At 37.0% G+C, this 17,800-nt stretch overlaps 1 protein-coding gene across 1 annotated transcript in view; it reads left to right on the top strand.

The window, feature by feature from the left end:
• The window catches only part of LOC110461877 (ectonucleoside triphosphate diphosphohydrolase 5-like), an 84,418-nt gene that overhangs the window by 30,906 nt on the left and 35,712 nt on the right, over nt 1–17,800 (top strand). The window contains exon 6 of the mRNA XM_021515596.1: nt 13,963–13,998. Within this exon, the coding sequence (XP_021371271.1) occupies nt 13,963–13,998 (36 nt within the window). The remainder of the gene's footprint in view (nt 1–13,962; nt 13,999–17,800) is intronic.

Below are 17,800 nucleotides of genomic sequence, written 5' to 3'. Positions count from 1 at the left end.
TATTCATCAGAAATATGGGGTTTTGAAAACACAAATATTATAGAAAAAATCCATCTTCAATTTTGTAAATATATACTAAATGTAAGAAAAAGTACACCAAATTTCATTGTTTATGGTGAGCTTGGAAGATACCCACTAGACATCGAAATTAAATGTAGAATAATAGTATTCTGGCATAAGTTGATTACCTCTAGTAAGTTATCAAGTACTATTTATAAGCTTATGTATACATTACATGAAAATGGAACTATGTTATTTAAATGGCTCGCATATGTTAAAGATATTTTTTCTCAAACTGGCCTGAACTATGTGTGGTACTATCAATCTACATGTTCTTTTTCAAAAGACGAAATTAAGAGGCTTGTGAAAAGTAGACTGAAGGATCAATTTATACAGAAATGGTTTGATAATATTCTTAACTCCTCTAGAGGACAAACATATTCAATATTAAAGACAAAGTTTGAACAAGAAAAATATTTAATTAAACTTAATACAAATGATAGGAAAATAATGTGTAAATTCCGTTCTTGCAATATGCATTTACCCATAGAAAAAGGAAGATGGTTAGGTATTCCTCGTCAAGAAAGAACCTGTACATTATGTAATTTGTACATTGGAGATGAATTTCATTACTTATTTATATGTGAAAATGTTTTAGTTAAATGGCTAAGAGAGAAATATATTCCAAAATATTATTTCACTTATCCAAGTCAAATAAAAATGCAAGGATTGTTTAATATATTTAATGTAAAAATTTACACAAAACTTTGTAAATTCATAGAAAAGCTTGAAAAAATATTAACTTAATTTCTGTACTATTTGTGTACTTCTATATGTATCTATGCTATGTACAATGTTGTAATTGTGTACATCACACGCCATGTATCATACTTACTATATGTATGTGACCTCATGTTACACACGTAAGTGTGTCGGAGTGAATAAATAAAACTTAAACAATGCATTGACCATTCACCTGTGCATGGTCACATTGATTCTGATGTTCTGTACCTGACCAAGGTCACATTCTGTGATTTCAAGGCAATTAAGTCCATGTCCATTAATCCAGTTCATTGTCTATCCATCACGTACAGCTGTATACAGGTAAATCAGTTCAAGGTAAAAACCTACAGGTAAGATACTTTGGCTGTCCCTCGATCAGGAAATGACAGCCCCATGCAGGCACAATTTCATTTCACAACAGTGCCTTAACCAAGGTAAACTAATATTTTACTTGGAATTCTTAATTTAATAAAAAAAAAATATGTCCCATATTAGGATATTTAACTTCTCACGTAGATGATTTGTTTTAAAACTAATCTATTTATTGTTATCAGCGAGCAAGGTTGAATACTTACCCTAATACGTAACAAACTTTTCATATCAGATTTTTGAAAATGATGATATTTTTCAGTAATCATTAAAAATATCATTATGAAGATAACTTTATTGTCATCATGTGACTGAGTTCCTGAGAAAATAGAGTGTGCTTCCTTGTTGTTTATAGCAGAGACGTATACTGAACAAAAAAAAGAAATGCACAATTAAATTATGCAATCAATAGCCTATGATATTTTGGGAAATTTGTACAAAATTTTATATCAATATGAATTAAGGGACAAGTCTTAACAATACTGTAGATGAAAAGTCTGTGTGACGTCACTTGTGTCATCAGTAGTTACTCAAAGTGGGATACCCGCGAAAAACAAAATGACAATTCAGTACCTGGTGTGGGCACCTTTTGCACGAATCCCTGCACGGATTCTCCTATGCATTGAACTCATGAGAACATTTATTCGCCTTAAGGGAATGTTGTTCCATTATTGTGTTAATGCTGCGATCAACTGGGCCCAGTTAGTTGGGGGGTTTTGACGTTTCCTAATACGCCTGTCCAGCTCATCCCACAGATGCTCAATGGGAGACATGTCGGGGCTATATGGGGGCCATTCCAGAGGCTGAATGTTGTTTGCCGTGAGAAAATCACGACAGACTCTGGCAACATGCGGTCGAGCATTATCTTGCTGGAAAATTAGGTTATGACGTCTGAGAAGTGGAAGGACATGTGGTTGGAGGATCTGGTCTATGTATCGAAAGAACAGCATTGAGGTTTTGATCCAGGACCACTAAGGGGGATTTTACTCCATGGGAGATTAGCCTCCCCAAACCATTACAGAAGCCCCAACGAATCTATCGCGTTCAACCACGCATGCGTCAGCGAAACGCTCACCGCTTCTGCGATATACCCTTTTTCTTTCGTCCGAGCGAAACAGACAGAATCTAGACTCGTCGGTGAACATCAGACGCCTCCATCGACGCATCCCAAACCTATTCGGGTCATGTCTGCGCATCCAGTCAAGACGCACTTGCCGCCTCCGTGATGTCGGACGTAAGGTCGGTGTGCAATGATTCGATCTCTCCCCAGGCAAGCGGTTCCTGGCAGTTTGAGGACTAATGGGTCTGCCATGAGTACCAAAGGTATGTGACGCAGTCTCTACAGCAGTCTTGAATCTGTTGCGCAAGTGCGACAATCGAATTGCCCTGTCTTGTCATGCGGTCGTTACACGCGGACGACCGCTCTTGGGACGATCGGAAACTAACCCAGTAGCACGGAAACGTGTACAGAGACGGTTAATTGTACACGGGCCAACACCAAACTGCCGTGCGACAGCAGTTTGGCTATGACCATCCATCAACATCACAATTGCTCTACCCCTCTGAATTTGCATTAAGCGTGGCATCTCTGTCAATGGCGAAATCAAAATGCCAACGTGGAAAATTAATGTGGCTGAACTTAGAGTATCCGTTGAGATTATTTGTTTGAGAAACTCCGGCTTGGCTAAAGCTCGGCTAGCGCGCATTATGTTGTTTGCTTGCAAAGCTGTGTCATTCAAATAGATCATAAATATCATACAAAAACAGTTCAATGCTTAAATACTTCGTAAGATAAAATTGAAGAAAACAATTCGTACCATATACCGTCATAAAGTTTTGGTTAATAGCACCGTAGGCATGTGGTATAGATGGAATAATAATATTTTAATGAAACTACTTTGAATATGTGTTTACCTTTATACTGCATAAATAATGGAGTAGTGTATACAATATGATGTACAGTTAACGTGAAATGACCCTTCGTTGTCATTTTTAATGATTATATATATTAATTTACATGTTTTTGAAACATTCATTGAAAACAAGCTTACATGACCAATTTAATCGACAATGGTATTAGGATGTTACAACCTTGACCAGAGAAATAATAATAAAGCGTGCCGCTACTTCTTCGATACGGGAAGAAATGCGTCCAATGTCGCCACAAGTGGCGATCTTGGTTGGAGTTCCTGTGACGTCGAACAGAAAGTGGATGTCTGTAGGCTCTGGTTAAGGATTAATGGTACCGCTCACAATATACTAGTCTATGAAATATATTAGTGGTCAAAAGGAAAATGGAGAAGTTGGGAATGTCGTGTAAACAAATATAAGTTAAAAGTCGAAACCGGTTGGTATTATCGACTTTAGATGCTGCTTTATAGCATATGTATCGCAGGCGCCTTTGTTTTCACTTTACATACTTATGTACATGCAGTGCTAGTGATTTTACTTACTTTAAGGTGTGATAATGACTTTTTTATAAGTGTCTCATAAGCCAGATTTGGCTGGATGTCGATAACTGATCGATTTAAATTTTGAAATAGCTTTTACTTTTTGTAAAATCTGCTGTAGTTTCAATGTATATCGATATGTGACACTTAAATAAAACAAATTGTATTGTATTGTAATAATATGTTAAGTTAGGACATTTAATCTGATATTACCTATTATTATGATGGAGATGAAGTGGGAACAATTTTATAAATAAATAAAATTTTACACCAAAAATCAATCCTATGTATATACGTTCATATCACATGGTAATTGTCAAAATTGAGATTTTGTTCAAATTCCATGTTCCTGGTCCTAGCTCGGGGTGAGTTCCTATTTCAATGTTAATGAAACTCGGTGTGAACCCATACCGAAAAAAGTTACAAAAATTTTCTTCTTTTTAGGTACAAAAAAGTTATAACTTTTGATGCTAGATTGGAACCTTGTGAGAAGAGAGTTTCAATCTAGTACTAAAAAGTTACAAAAAGGTATTAAAAAGTTACACTCAAACACTTTGTTCAGTTCAATCATTACTTTATTGGCAAACAAAAAGGTACACAAAAGTTACATTTAGCCACTAAAGCAGCACTAGTGAAAAAGGTACAATAAAGTTATAACTTTATTTAGTTACTAAAAAGGTGCAAAAAAGTCATGCTTTTCTGAGATACTGAAAAGGTACAGAAACAGTTCTAGTAAAAAGTACAATAAAGTTATAACTTTATTTAGTTACTAAAAAGGTGCAAAAAAGTTATGCTTTTCTGAGATACTGAAAAGGTACAGAAACAGTTCTAGTAAAAAGTACAATAAAGTTATAACTTTATTTAGTTACTAAAAAAGTACAAAAAAGTTATACTGAAAAGGTACAGAAACAGTTTTAGTAAAAAGGTAAAACAAAGTTATAACTTTATTTAGTTACTAAAAAAGTACAAAAAAGTTATACTGAAAAGGTACAGAAACAGTTTTAGTAAAAAGGTACAACAAAGTTATAACTTTATTTAGTTACTAAAAAGGTGCAAAAAAGTTATGCTTTTCTGAGACACTGAAAAGGTACAAAAAACAGTTCTAGTAAAAAGGTACAATAAAGTTATAACTTTATTTAGGTACTTAAAATGTACAGAAAATGTATACTTTTCTGAGATCCTGAAAAGGTACAGAAACAGTTCTAGTAAAAAGGTACAATAAAGTTATAACTTTATTTAGTTACTAAAAAAGTACAAAAAAGTTATACTGAAAAGGTACAGAAACAGTTTTAGTAAAAAGGTACAACAAAGTTATAACTTTATTTAGTTACTAAAAAAGTACAAAAAAGTTATACTTTTCTGAGATACTGAAAAGGTACAGAAACAGTTCTAGTAAAATAATCATTAATAGAATATCTCTTGTAAAGTTACAACAAACAATCATATTAATAATTCTTAAAATTTGAAATTTCTCATTTGTTCTATGTGGTTGAGTTCTTCCTGGCCAAGCTGACCAAAGCACTGATTTTTGTCCTCATTGAAAACTTGATTTCTGACAGGCCACTTTTCCCATGAATCGCCTCAGCATAATCTGTTGAAAAGCAGATGAATTAGGAAAAATAGCTAGTAACATAATTGCAACTTTATTAAATTTTCTTAATTCTAGGAATTAATGAATATGAATGGTGAAATTATATCGGCAGCATTTTATGGTAAACTTGCTATTTAGTATTCACTGACAGGCACCATTAATCACTTCAAGTAGCTATAGCGATACTTTTGTAATTTCAGTGACATTACTACTACATAAAGAGAATTGCTGTAGAACTCTTTTCTTTTGTGCTGTTATGAAAAGTTTTTATTCATAATCACCAATTATTGCTCCAACAATGGTCTGGTTCAAACCTTCCTTTCCGTTGCACCCAGAAAGGTTTCTCAGGTTGACCAGCTCAGTGTTGGTGTAGAACACTGACATCAAATATCTGGCGACCTGTTCCCCTTCGTCTTCCTCTGTGCAGTTTTTATGTGTTTGGGATACACATAAACTCAGTCCCAGGTATAAGCTCCACCATCTGTCAAGATAAGGAGCAATAACACCATTTACAAATAATATAATTTTGCAATTTAAATGAGTCTCCTAAACAAGCAGGAAGTAAACAAGAATTTTAAGCAACATGTTTACCTCTAATTTCTTACCTTGACACAACACAATAGCATTGTAACAGTTGATCAGATTGCTAATATATTTACGATATGGTGTACGGTGATTGCTTATGAATATTCTAACTAATTCACCCTTGTGTAGAAATGTAAATACCAGTGCACTACTCATTTGTTGGCTTTGATCTGTTTTATTTCACCTTAAATACCTCCCCAACAAGAGCCGGGGTGAAAGTCAAGAGATCCACTTTGTCTCTGACCTTTGGACCCAAATGACCTTGACCTTTAACCCAGTGACCATGATCTTTGGTCAGTTGACTTATTCTTTAATTCCGACCAACTTTGCTCCATAATACCATAACAAAATGTTCATCAGTAAAAAGTGTTATAAAGAAATGTTCACCAGTGAAAAGATACTAGATTTGACCTTTACCTTTGACCTTGAATTAAGTCAGGTGACTCTTTGTTAAATTCCGACCAACTTTGATTCATAATGTCATAAAATGCTCATTCATGAAAAGCTACAAAATTTGACCTTAATCTTTGATCCAGTGACCTTGACCTATGACCTTTGGTCAGTTGACTCCTTGTTTTAATTCTGATCAACTTTGCTTCATCATGTCATAATAAATTGTTAAAAGTAAAAAGATACAAAATCTGACTTTGACCTTTGATTCAATGACCTTGACCTTCGATAAGTTGACTTCTTGTTGTATTGTGACCAACTTTGCTTCATAATGTCATTACAAAATGTTTACCAGTAATTAAAGAGCAAAAAAAATATTTTTTAATTTTAAAATCCAATATGGCTAATTAGCAGCCATTTTGAAACAGATCTGCCCGAAAAATTACCAAGCAGAACTAGGATGCATGGGAAATCATCATGTAAAATTCTAAAAACTTACTCCATTTACTTCCATCAATATTGTGCAAAAGAAAAAAAATGGACAGACAGACGGACAACCTGATTACTATAAGGGCACCCGCATCTTCGATGTGGGGCCCTAATAATTATAAAAATCAAAATTCCAAAAGAAAGCCATTTTTATTTCAGCTTGTAAACATATAAAGGCTGTCAAATTTCAATAAGGTTAGACAAAAGACAGAGGAGACTTATGAGATTACAAAAGCTAAAACAAAAGATCACAAAATCAGTACCTTAAATCAATGAACTTACCTTTGTTTGATTTGTTTGCGGCACAAATTCTCTTTGCAGCAGGGGGTTGAGGGGGAGGTTCATGGACCACTATAACCTTAAATGACCTTAGCTGTTAATAGGACGTTAAACAAAATCAAACAAACAAACAAACAAACAGACTCATGAGGTGGAGCTGAGACTTCTTCATCTGTTGTTTCTGTCTGTATTTTCCCAATCAGTGTGCACAGCTCTTGTTATCATCTAGACAAAGAGAAAATAAAAAAATAAAATGTGATTTAAAAAATTGGAATTCTCTAATTTAACTGATGTATATACTGAGCTATGGTAGCAGTATACAGTAGAGGGTTGTGGCCATGGGTGATATTTTTGAGCTTCACATTTGTAAAAAAGAAAGAAGATTTCTTTGGTTCGAGAATAAAATTTTGGCCATAATACGAAAGGGTGTGTACACATGAAAAGCTAGCTTTACAGGAGGTAAAATTTTGACAACAGCACACGACCAAAATTACAAAAAATCAAGTTTTACAACTTTACTGGGACCCAGATAATTCTGCAACCAGGTAGGTAATCTTTAATTTCAGACAGAGCTTAGGAAAAAAATTACTAGTTGCGGGGGTCAAATTTTGGGTTAAAAATAGCAATTTTTGGCATTTTTTGGTAATTTTTGATGTGGTAACCATGGTTTTCACACAAGTGACATACATAGAAAAAAGAGGTTTGTACACTTCTCAGTACTTTATATGTATTGTAAATGTAATGCAGTTTACAAATATATAATGTGTTGTGTAGGGTAAATCCGCTGTGTTTACATTTCCTCGACATATGCCTTGTTTATCAGAGTCGGGCCATTTCTACTGTACACTGCTACCTATACATATATAAGGTTTCTGTAGGGTCATGCAAGATCATGCAACTTTACTGTGGAATATTTAAAATGGCACACTTCAGTTTTTGAAGATTTTTTTTTTTTCCCTTTCAAGTCATAGGAATATCAAGTTATTTTAATAACACAAAACAAAAGAAGCATATATATCAGTTTTATCAAGTTGAAATAATTCGAAATTTTACTCACAAAAATGAAATAAAATTCAATATTTTTTCAAAGGACATCATTAAACAATATTTGATGAAGTATGCAGAAGTTGAACAGTGCCTGTTACTTGCATGTCATTTGCTTAAAAAAACTGTCAGATGTATCTCTTTAAATTTCCTTTTTGAAAATGAATGTTTTTAAGCTTTTTAACGATATATGAAGATTATAAAAACAACATCCATTGGGGACCACATCCATTGTACTGCTAACATTTCTATTTTGGGTACTCTTACGTTTCAATTCAAATAGGTGAAGAAAATCATTCGAAGTTTAGAAATTCCAAAGCTATTAATTAAGGACAGATTAACAAAAAATAAGTAAGAAAGCATTTAAGAAGAAATTATTCAATCTTAAATATATTGATAGGAAATCAAAATGCATTGGCTTTTAAATTTCGGTTATTTGTTATCATGAAGGAGAAATTCCAATAATTATTTAAATATTTGTAATGTGTTTGTTTACTTTATAACATGTACTAACTGATATATAAAAACGAAAAAGTGTATACTTGTATAGGAAAAATATATATTCGGCACGGGGTTTGAGTATATTAAGCTAGAAATTAAACATCACAATGAAATATCCTTCCTTTCCCCGAAGAACAAAGAATAAACAAATACCGAAAATCTTGTTATACACCGAAACGGATTCTGGTGGTAAGTAGATCTACTTTCCGAATTGTATACAAATATAGTAGCTCCGTAAACGAAAAATGTAATCGGTACCGAAATGATCGGTGTTTTTTAACAGATAGTACTGCCGTCTGCCCATCTCTAAAGATCATACATATAAAAAAACATCCATCGTCTCAGTCATGGTACTGTATTTTTTTTATTAAATTTGATATGTTTACTCTGCGTTTTGTATTGAATCCTTTCAATGAAAATACAATTGATGGCTTACCTGAAATGGCGACACTCTTCCCATGGTATTTCCCCAGAAAACCTGGGATTCATGAAAAGATTTCATCACCAACTGCATATTCACTAAGCTCTTTTCGCGGATGTTCCACTGTCTTCAAGGAAATGATGTAGTAGGTATCGTCTTCCCAGTAAACCAAAACACGTTCCAATATTTTGTTTACTTCTTGTGACTCGCCGGGTTAGAGTTCAAAGTCTAGAGGTCGATCGAATACAAAATTTACCCGCACGCTTTTCATTGGGCAATTTGATAAGGCTATTTATAGTCACGCGAGTGCGAGATTACTTTTTCGCATAGGGCTTCGCTTTAATAACGATGAAGTCCTACCTCATATTAATCATAACTATTTATTGTTAAATACAAATAGTATGGACACAACAATAACAATTGAAAACAAAAAATATTCCCTTTTTAACAATAATCAAGCAGCCGTCGTAAGTTGTTTACGACAATAACGTAAAACTTTGGAACGATTTCCGGCACCATGCTGTCGAATGTATGTCCCGAATTTGACACTTCAACGGAAACACGGGAAATCAACTTCTAATGCAATTAAGAAACTATTGCTTAAATGATTAAATGCACAGGTCTTCCTTCTGAAGTAATATTTTCATTGAAATCGGCATGATTTTCTCACATGACTGGTCAAGGTAACCGTGAATATTTGTGAAAGGCATGCTCGTTGTCTTATCAGAATTTGTGTTCGGTAGGCCAAATTACTTTAATTTGATATACAGTCCTACAGCCATTAACTGCACCACATGTTTTGTTAAGACTAAAATGTATGACCAGCAAGCGATGGTCGATCTATTGTTTTCCGCTGACTGGGGTGAAGCGAGGTGTGAAAAATTTACCTTGAGTGGACAGATGATTACCTCGGGCGATGTACGGTTAGCCGGACCTATTACGTAATTGTCCAGGTGTTTCACACGGACAACTTACTTAAAAAATCCATTCACGGCAGAAAAAAATATCATTAATAAGCGGGGTCCTACCTTTGACCATATAAAAATAAACGATATTGTTTTGCCTAGTTAAAGAAGGAAAAAATTGGTACATGGGGAAAATATCATAATAACCGATATATATATATATATACATAATAACTGGGTTCCACTGTACCAAAAATTTTCTAACTTTAAAATTATACCAAAATTTTTCACAAGTATTGGCATTGTTTTCTAAGTCCAGAAAAGGTACTAAAAGTTATACCAAAAATATGCAAAGTTTTTCACCAGCATTGCAATTATTTTAAAGTCCAGAGAAGTTACAAAAAGGTACACTAGTAAAGTTTAAGTTTTAATTAAGGTATCGAAAAGTTAAAACTTTTTTGTACCTTTTATCAGGAGTACAAAAAAGTTACTGAAAAGGTACGAAAAAGTTATACCTATTTGTAACTTATTTCGGTATGGGAATGCTGTCATTGGCACCCCCTGTACGTGCAACCTTTCAAAACCTGTGCACCGGCACGGTTTCTAGACCCCTGGGACCCTATACCTGAAAAAAAACCACTTTATGGTACAGACTATAGTTTACCTGTTATTAAATCCTATTGTTCTCTAACTGACACCAAATCTCACCTAGCATACATCCAACACCTTACCTGTATATAGGAAAATACCAAATGTATGCTACGTGAGACGACACCCATCAGACCCCTATACCCTCTGCAGTACACACCCCTCATGTAGCAGTATACAGTACAGGGTTGTGGCCATGGGTGATATTTTTGTTAAATGGTTAACCCCTGTATCATGATATGTAAAAAAAAATATAAAAATAAAACTGTACTAAAATTGGTATAAGCATGATGAAGTGGGCAATGTGAGCTTCACATTTGTAAATAAAAAAAAGGATTTTGGTTCGAGATCAAAATTTTGGCCATAATCCGAAAGGGTGCCTACACATGAAAAGCTAGCTTTACGAGGTAAAATTTTGACAACAGCACACGATGCGAAATTGCAAAAAATCAACTTTACTTGGACCCAGATAATTCTGCAACCAAGTAGGTAATCTTTAATTTCAGACAATTTCTTTAAACGACTTCTTCTTCTTAATCACTGATTGGAATTTAACTAGATTTGACTTGAAGCATCCCTAAGTGATGGGGATTCAAAATTGTACAAATGGTTGGGCTGACCCCCCAGGGGGCTGAGGGGCAGGGCAAAAAGGAGGCAATTTGGCTATATTGCTTTGAGCGACATCTTCTCTGGAACTAAGAGATGGATATCAACCATATTTGACTGGAAGCATCCCTAGGTGGTGTGGATTCAAAATTGTACAAATGGTTGGGCTGACCCTCCAGGCGGCTGAGGGGCGGGGCCAAAAGGGGGCATTTTGACTATATTGCTACAAACGACTTCTTCTGTAGAACTATGGATTGGATATCAATCATATTTAATCAGATGCATTCATGGGAGGCAGGGATTCAAAATTGTACAAATGGTGTGGCTGACCCCCGTGGCGGCTGAGGGGCAGGGCCAAAAAGGGTTATTTAGCCATATTATTTAAGCGACTTCTTCGCTCGAACTAAGAGACAGATATCAACCATATTTGACTGGAAGCATCCCTAGGTGGTGGGGATTCAAAATTGTACAAATGGTGGGGCTGACCCCCCAGGGGGCTGAGGGCTGGGCCAAAAGGGGGCAATTTGGCTATATTGCTATAAACGACTCCTTCCGTAGAACTATACCATGGATATTCATCATATTTGGTCGGAAGCAATCATGGGAGGCAGGGATTCAAAATTTTACAAATGGTGGGGCTGACCCCCCGGGCTAAGGGGTGGGGCCAAAAAAACATGGAAATGGTTGAGTTCCCCACCATATAACCATATATGCAATTGCTGCGTAAAAAGAGAGGAATGCACATTTGCTTCCAGGATGGCCCTAGGGTCATGAGTGGCCCCACCCTTGTAGACTTAACCCCTGGGTCATAACTTTGAAACGGTTGAGATCCCCAACCCAAAACTATATATACAAATGCTGGGCTAAAAGAGACAAATGCAGTCATGATATTAAAATTAATCCTGGGGTCTGGCCACAACCCTAGTGACCTAGTTTCTGAGTCACAGCTTGGAAAAAGTTGAGATCCCCACCCCATAACCAAACATAAAATTGCGGGGCATGAAAAATCAAATACAGATATGCTACAAGGATTAGCCTTGTGGTCTGGCATATTCCCTTGGATCTCATTTGGAGAATATTTTGCCATGCTTGCTTAGATATCCAGGTGAGCGATACAGGCCCTCTGGACCTCTTGTTAGGTTACCTGACCATAGGTCATAATATTTTTATTATTGGACCTTGTGAACACGATAACTTGGGTAAATGTTAACCGAGTCTGATGAAACTGTGTATGCAGCCATATATCAATAAGATCTCGGACGAGTTCGAAAATGGGAATTATTCGACGGTAACTTACAGAGTTATTGCCCTTTGTAATAATATTATTATTGGACCTTGTAAACACGATAACTTGAATAAATGTTGACGGAGTTCAATGAAACTTTGTCCGGTAATTATTTGATGGTAACCTTCAGAGTTATTGCCCTTTGTCATTATGTTATATTTTGTCCCTGTGATGTTGATTGACATAACACAAGAATAGATGGAAATTCATGTGGTACACCTTTTTTTTTTCATTCATGACGAATTTTTAGCTCACCTGGCACGAAGTGCCAAGTGAGCTTATGCCGTGGCGCGGCGTCCGTCGTCCGTCCGTCCCTCCTCGTCCGTCAACTTTTCCTTTAAACAACTTCTTCTGAAGAACGGACAGGCCTAGAGTCATGATATTTGGCTGAAAGCTTCGTTGGTAGGAGCCCTACAAAGTTTGAGAACGAAAATGACCTTGACCTGTTTTCAAGGTCACAGGGGTCAAATATGTCAAAAACTTCAAACGACTTCTTCTAAAGAACTAAAAGGTATAGAATCTTCATATTTGGCTGATGGCTTCCTGGGATAGAGCCCAACAAAGTTTGAGAATGAAAATGACCTTGACCTACTTTCAAGGTCACAGGGGTCAAATGTGTCAAACACTTCAAACGACTTCTTCTGAAGAACTGAAAGGTATAGAATCTCTATATTTGGCTTGTAGCTTCCTAGGAAAGAGCCAAACAAAGTTTGAGAATGAAAATGACCTTGACCTTCTTTTAAGGTCACATGAGGCAGATATGTCAAACACTTTAAACGACTTCTTCTGAAGAACTGGTAGTTATAAAATCTTAGTATTTGGCAGGTGGCTTCCTGGGAGAGAGCCAAACAAAGTTTGCGAATGAAAATGACCTTGACCTACTTTCAAGGTCACAGCGTTCAAATATCATTATATGTCAAACAGTTCAAACAGCTTCTTCTGAATAATTAAAAGGCATAAAATTATAATATTTGGCTGGTGACTTCCTGGGATAGAGCTCACCAAAGTTTGCGAATGAAAATTACCTCAACCTACAGTCTTTATATAAACATTTGTAAAAACAGTTCTTGTACATATATAAACAACTCACAAGTTACCTGACGGTGAGAAATCGAAACAGGAAATAGATCGTCTTTCTCATGACAAAGAGTTGGAAAAGACTAGAGAATTCCGAGTGTCTTCGGTAACTTCTAATAAACGAAAAGATTCCGGGTGAAAACAGGTGAAATGGATGAAATCCGGGTCAAAATCGTAACCCCGGCGGGTGAAGTTATAAAAGCGGGTGAAGGGCTAAAATCCCGGGTGTAAACCGACGAAATCAGGTGACTTGGCAGGTATGAGTAGGATTAAACACTGTACGAAAAGACTAATGTTCAGTGTATGATATGGTTGTAACAAAATCTCATACAGACCAACTTTCTTGATTGGAAAAGATAGGTTTTCAATTTATACATGTCTAGTTTAGTTAGATAAGTGGATGTGTTTGGATATAGTAGAAGGTCTGTACCATTGTGAATAAGTTATAAAGGATTCTAGTTTTCATTGCGTGTTACCCTGTCTTTTGATCAGCGTCCGGAATTGTATTAATGTCAGAGGAAAATGTTTTTATGTTGTAGGTGTTTTAAGCTGGATGACTGTCAACTTTTTATTAGGTAAGTCGTCTATATGTACATGTAACTTAGGACACTAAGTATTTTCAATAATTCAATATACCAGTTAACATCCTCCCTGACACTGATGTACAGGGTTTAATGGTAAGTGGTGTCTATTCCCCCATGACACTGATGTCCAGGGTTTAATGGTAAGTGGTGTATATTCCTCCCTGACACTGGTGTGCAGGGTTTAATGGTAAGTGGTGTATATCCCTCCTGACGCTGATGTACAGGGTTTAATGGGTAATCGTGTCTATTCCTCCCTGACACTGGTGTGCAGGGTGTAATGGTTAATGGTGTATATTCCTCACTGACACTGGTGTACAGGGTTTAATGGTTAATGGTGTCTATTCCTCCCTGGCACTGGTGTACAGGGTTTAATGGTGAATTGTGTATATTCCTCCTGACATTGATGTACAGGGTTTAATGGTAATTGGTGTATATCCCTCCTGACACTGATGTACAGGGGTTAATGGTTAATGGTGTCTATTCCTCCCTGACACAGGTGTACAGGGTTTAATGGTTAATGGTGTCTATTCCTCCCTGGCACTGGTGTACAGGGTTTAATGGGGAATTGTGTATATTCCTCCTGACACTGATGTACAGGGGTTAATGGTTAATGGTGTCTATTCCTCCCTTACACTGGTGTACAGGGTTTAATGGTTAATTGTGTATATTCCTCCCTGACACTGGTGTACAGGGATTAATGGAAAGTGGTGTCTATTCCCCCATGACACTGATGTTCAGGGTTTAATGGTAAGTGGTGGATATTCCTCGTGACACTGATGTACAGGGTTTAATGGGAAGTGGTCCCTATTCATCCTGACACTTATGTGCAGGGTGTAATGGTAAGTGGTGGATATTCCTCGTGACACTGATGTACAGGGTTTGATGGTAAGTGGTCCCTATTCATCCTGACACTGATGTACAGGGGTTAATGGTTAATGGTGTCTATTCCTCCCTGACACTGGTGTACAGGGATTAATGGAAAGTGGTGTCTATTCCCCCATGACACTGATGTTCAGGGTTTAATGGTAAGGGGTCCCTATTCATCCTGACACTTATGTGCAGGGTTTAACGGTAAGTGGTGGATATTCCTCGTGACACTGATGTACAGGGTTTAATGGGTAATCGTGTCTATTCCTCCCTGACACAGGTGTACAGGGTTTAATGGTTAATTGTGTATATTCCTCCTGACATTGATGTACAGGGTTTAATGGTTAATTGTGTATATTCCTCCTGACATTGATGTACAGGGTTTAATGGTAAGGGGTCCCTATTCATCCTGACACTTATGTGCAGGGTTTAACGGTAAGTGGTGGATATTCCTCGTGACACTGATGTACAGGGTTTGATGGTAAGTGGTCCCTATTCATCCTGACACTTATGTGCAGGGTTTAATGTTAAGTGGTGGATATTCCTCCTAACACTGATGTACAGGGTTTAATGGTAAGTGGTCCCTATTCATCCTGACACTTATGTGCAGGGTTTAATGGTAAGTGGTGGATATTCCTCCTGACACTGATGTACAGGGTTTAATGGTTAATGGTGTCTATTCCTCCCTGACACTGGTGTACAGGGTTTAATGGTGAATGGTGTATATTCCTCCTGACACTGATGTACAGGGTTTAATGGTAAATGGTGTATATTCCTCCTGACACTGGTGTACAGGGTTTAATGGTAAGTGGTGTATATCCCTCCTGACACTGATGTACAGGGTTTAATGGTAAGTGGTGTATATTCCTCCTGACACTGGTGTACAGGGTTTAATGGTAAGTGGTGTATATTCCTCCCTGACACTGGTGTACAGGATTTAATGGTAAGTGGTGTCTATTCCCCCCTGAAACTGATGTACAGGGTTTAATGGGTAATCGTGTCTATTCATCCCTGACACTGATGTACAGGGTTTAATGGTTAATGGTGTATATTCCTCCTGACACTGATGTACAGGGTTTAATGGTTAATGGTGTCTATTCCTCCCTGACACAGGTGTACAGGGTTTAATGGTTAATGGTGTATATTCCTCACTGACACTGGTGTACAGGGTTTAATGGTAGTGCTTATTTAGCCTTATACCTTTGAGAATGGTGTCTGTATTTCTGCTAATTGAGTTAACCTGATACATGTCTGCTACACTGAAGTTTTTTTAAAACCCTGCTAAGTTAGGGGATTATACTGGAATCAGCATGTCTGTTCATCTGTCCGTCGGTCTTTCCATCTGTCTGTCCGTAGAAAAAGTTTGTCCAGACAACTTCTTCTATAGTAATGGACCAATTTCAACGAAAGTTTCCAGGTATAATAGCTACAACCTGAAGTTGTGCATCCAAGTATTATTTTTTCATTCTGACCTATTTTTACGGAGTTATTGCCCTTTGTTGAAAAATTATTGTCCGGACAACTCCTCCAAAACTACTGGGTCAATTTCAACGGAAGTTTTCAGCTTTGATAACTTCCCCCTGATTGTGTGCATCCATGTTGTTAGGTCACCTGAGCTTTAGCTCAAGTGACCTATTGCTATCCGTCTTCGTCCGTTGTCGTACGTCGTCCGTTAACATTTTACATTTTCAACTTAAGCTGAAATACTGACATCTCCCTGACCAAGTGTTGCTATTTTTCGGGTCGATCAGAAATCCAATATGGCCACCACGGCCGCCATTTTGAAAAACTATTTCAAACTTAAATTTATGTTCTACTGGGCCGATTGAACTGAAACTTTCTAGGAATGATTGACTCATGGTCCTGACAAAGTGTTGTTATTTTTTGGGGCGATAAGAAATTCAATATGGCTGACATGGCCGCCATTTTGAAAAACTATTTCAAACTTAAATTGATGTTCTACTGGGCCGATTGAACTGAAACTTTCTAGGAATGATCGACTCATGGTCCTGACAAAGTGTTGTTATTTTTCAGGTCGATCAGAAATCCAATATGGTCGACACGGCCGCCATTTTGAAATAACTATTTCAAACTTAAAAACAAGTTCCTATAGGCCGATTTACACCGCTGAAACTCCAAGTGTGAACGGTCCAGGTTAGGAAACTCTTACCGGTCATCCAAATTTTCGTGAATGCCTAACTATCGTTTGAAACACGAGTCGCAATTGGCTGAAAACAAAGGTTACACGTGTTCGCCGACAGGGGGCACTAATAGCTACACGTGTGTACCTACATCAGTAGCCAAAACAAATCAGGACGGATGATGAACATGACACGGAAAATTATTCCTCAAATTCCCCAGGAAACACAAAGAGCAAACATATTAGTGACAAACTACCTCGCTAAAATGATTAATTACAGACCGGAAAATATGCACTTTTTTAGCTCACCTGGTCCAAAGGACCAAGGTGAGCTTATGCCATATACCGTGGCGTCCGTCGTCCGTCAACAATTTCTTTAAACGACTTCTTCTTCTTAACCACTGATTGGAATTTAACTAAATTTGACTGGAAGCATCCTTAGGTGGTGGGGATTCAAAATTGTACAAATGGTGGGGCTGACCCCCCAGGGGGCTGAGGGGCGGGGCTAAAAGGGGGCAATTTGGCTTTATTGCTTTAAGCGACTTCTTCTCTGGAACTAAGAGATGGATATCAATCATATTTGAATGGAAGCATCCCTAGGTGGTGGGGATTCAAAATTGTACAAATGGTGGGGCTGACCCCCCAGGGGGCTGAGGGGCGGGGCTAAAAGGGGGCAATTTGGCTTTATTGCTTTAAGCGACTTCTTCTCTGGAACTAAGAGATGGATATCAATCATATTTGAATGGAAGCATCCCTAGGTGGTGGGGATTCAAAATTGTACAAATG

The sequence above is a fragment of the Mizuhopecten yessoensis genome, unplaced genomic scaffold (assembly GCF_002113885.1).
Source record: "Mizuhopecten yessoensis strain PY_sf001 unplaced genomic scaffold, ASM211388v2 scaffold10697, whole genome shotgun sequence".
Classification (NCBI taxonomy): domain Eukaryota; kingdom Metazoa; phylum Mollusca; class Bivalvia; order Pectinida; family Pectinidae; genus Mizuhopecten; species Mizuhopecten yessoensis.
This window is presented reverse-complemented; position numbering and strand designations above follow the sequence as displayed.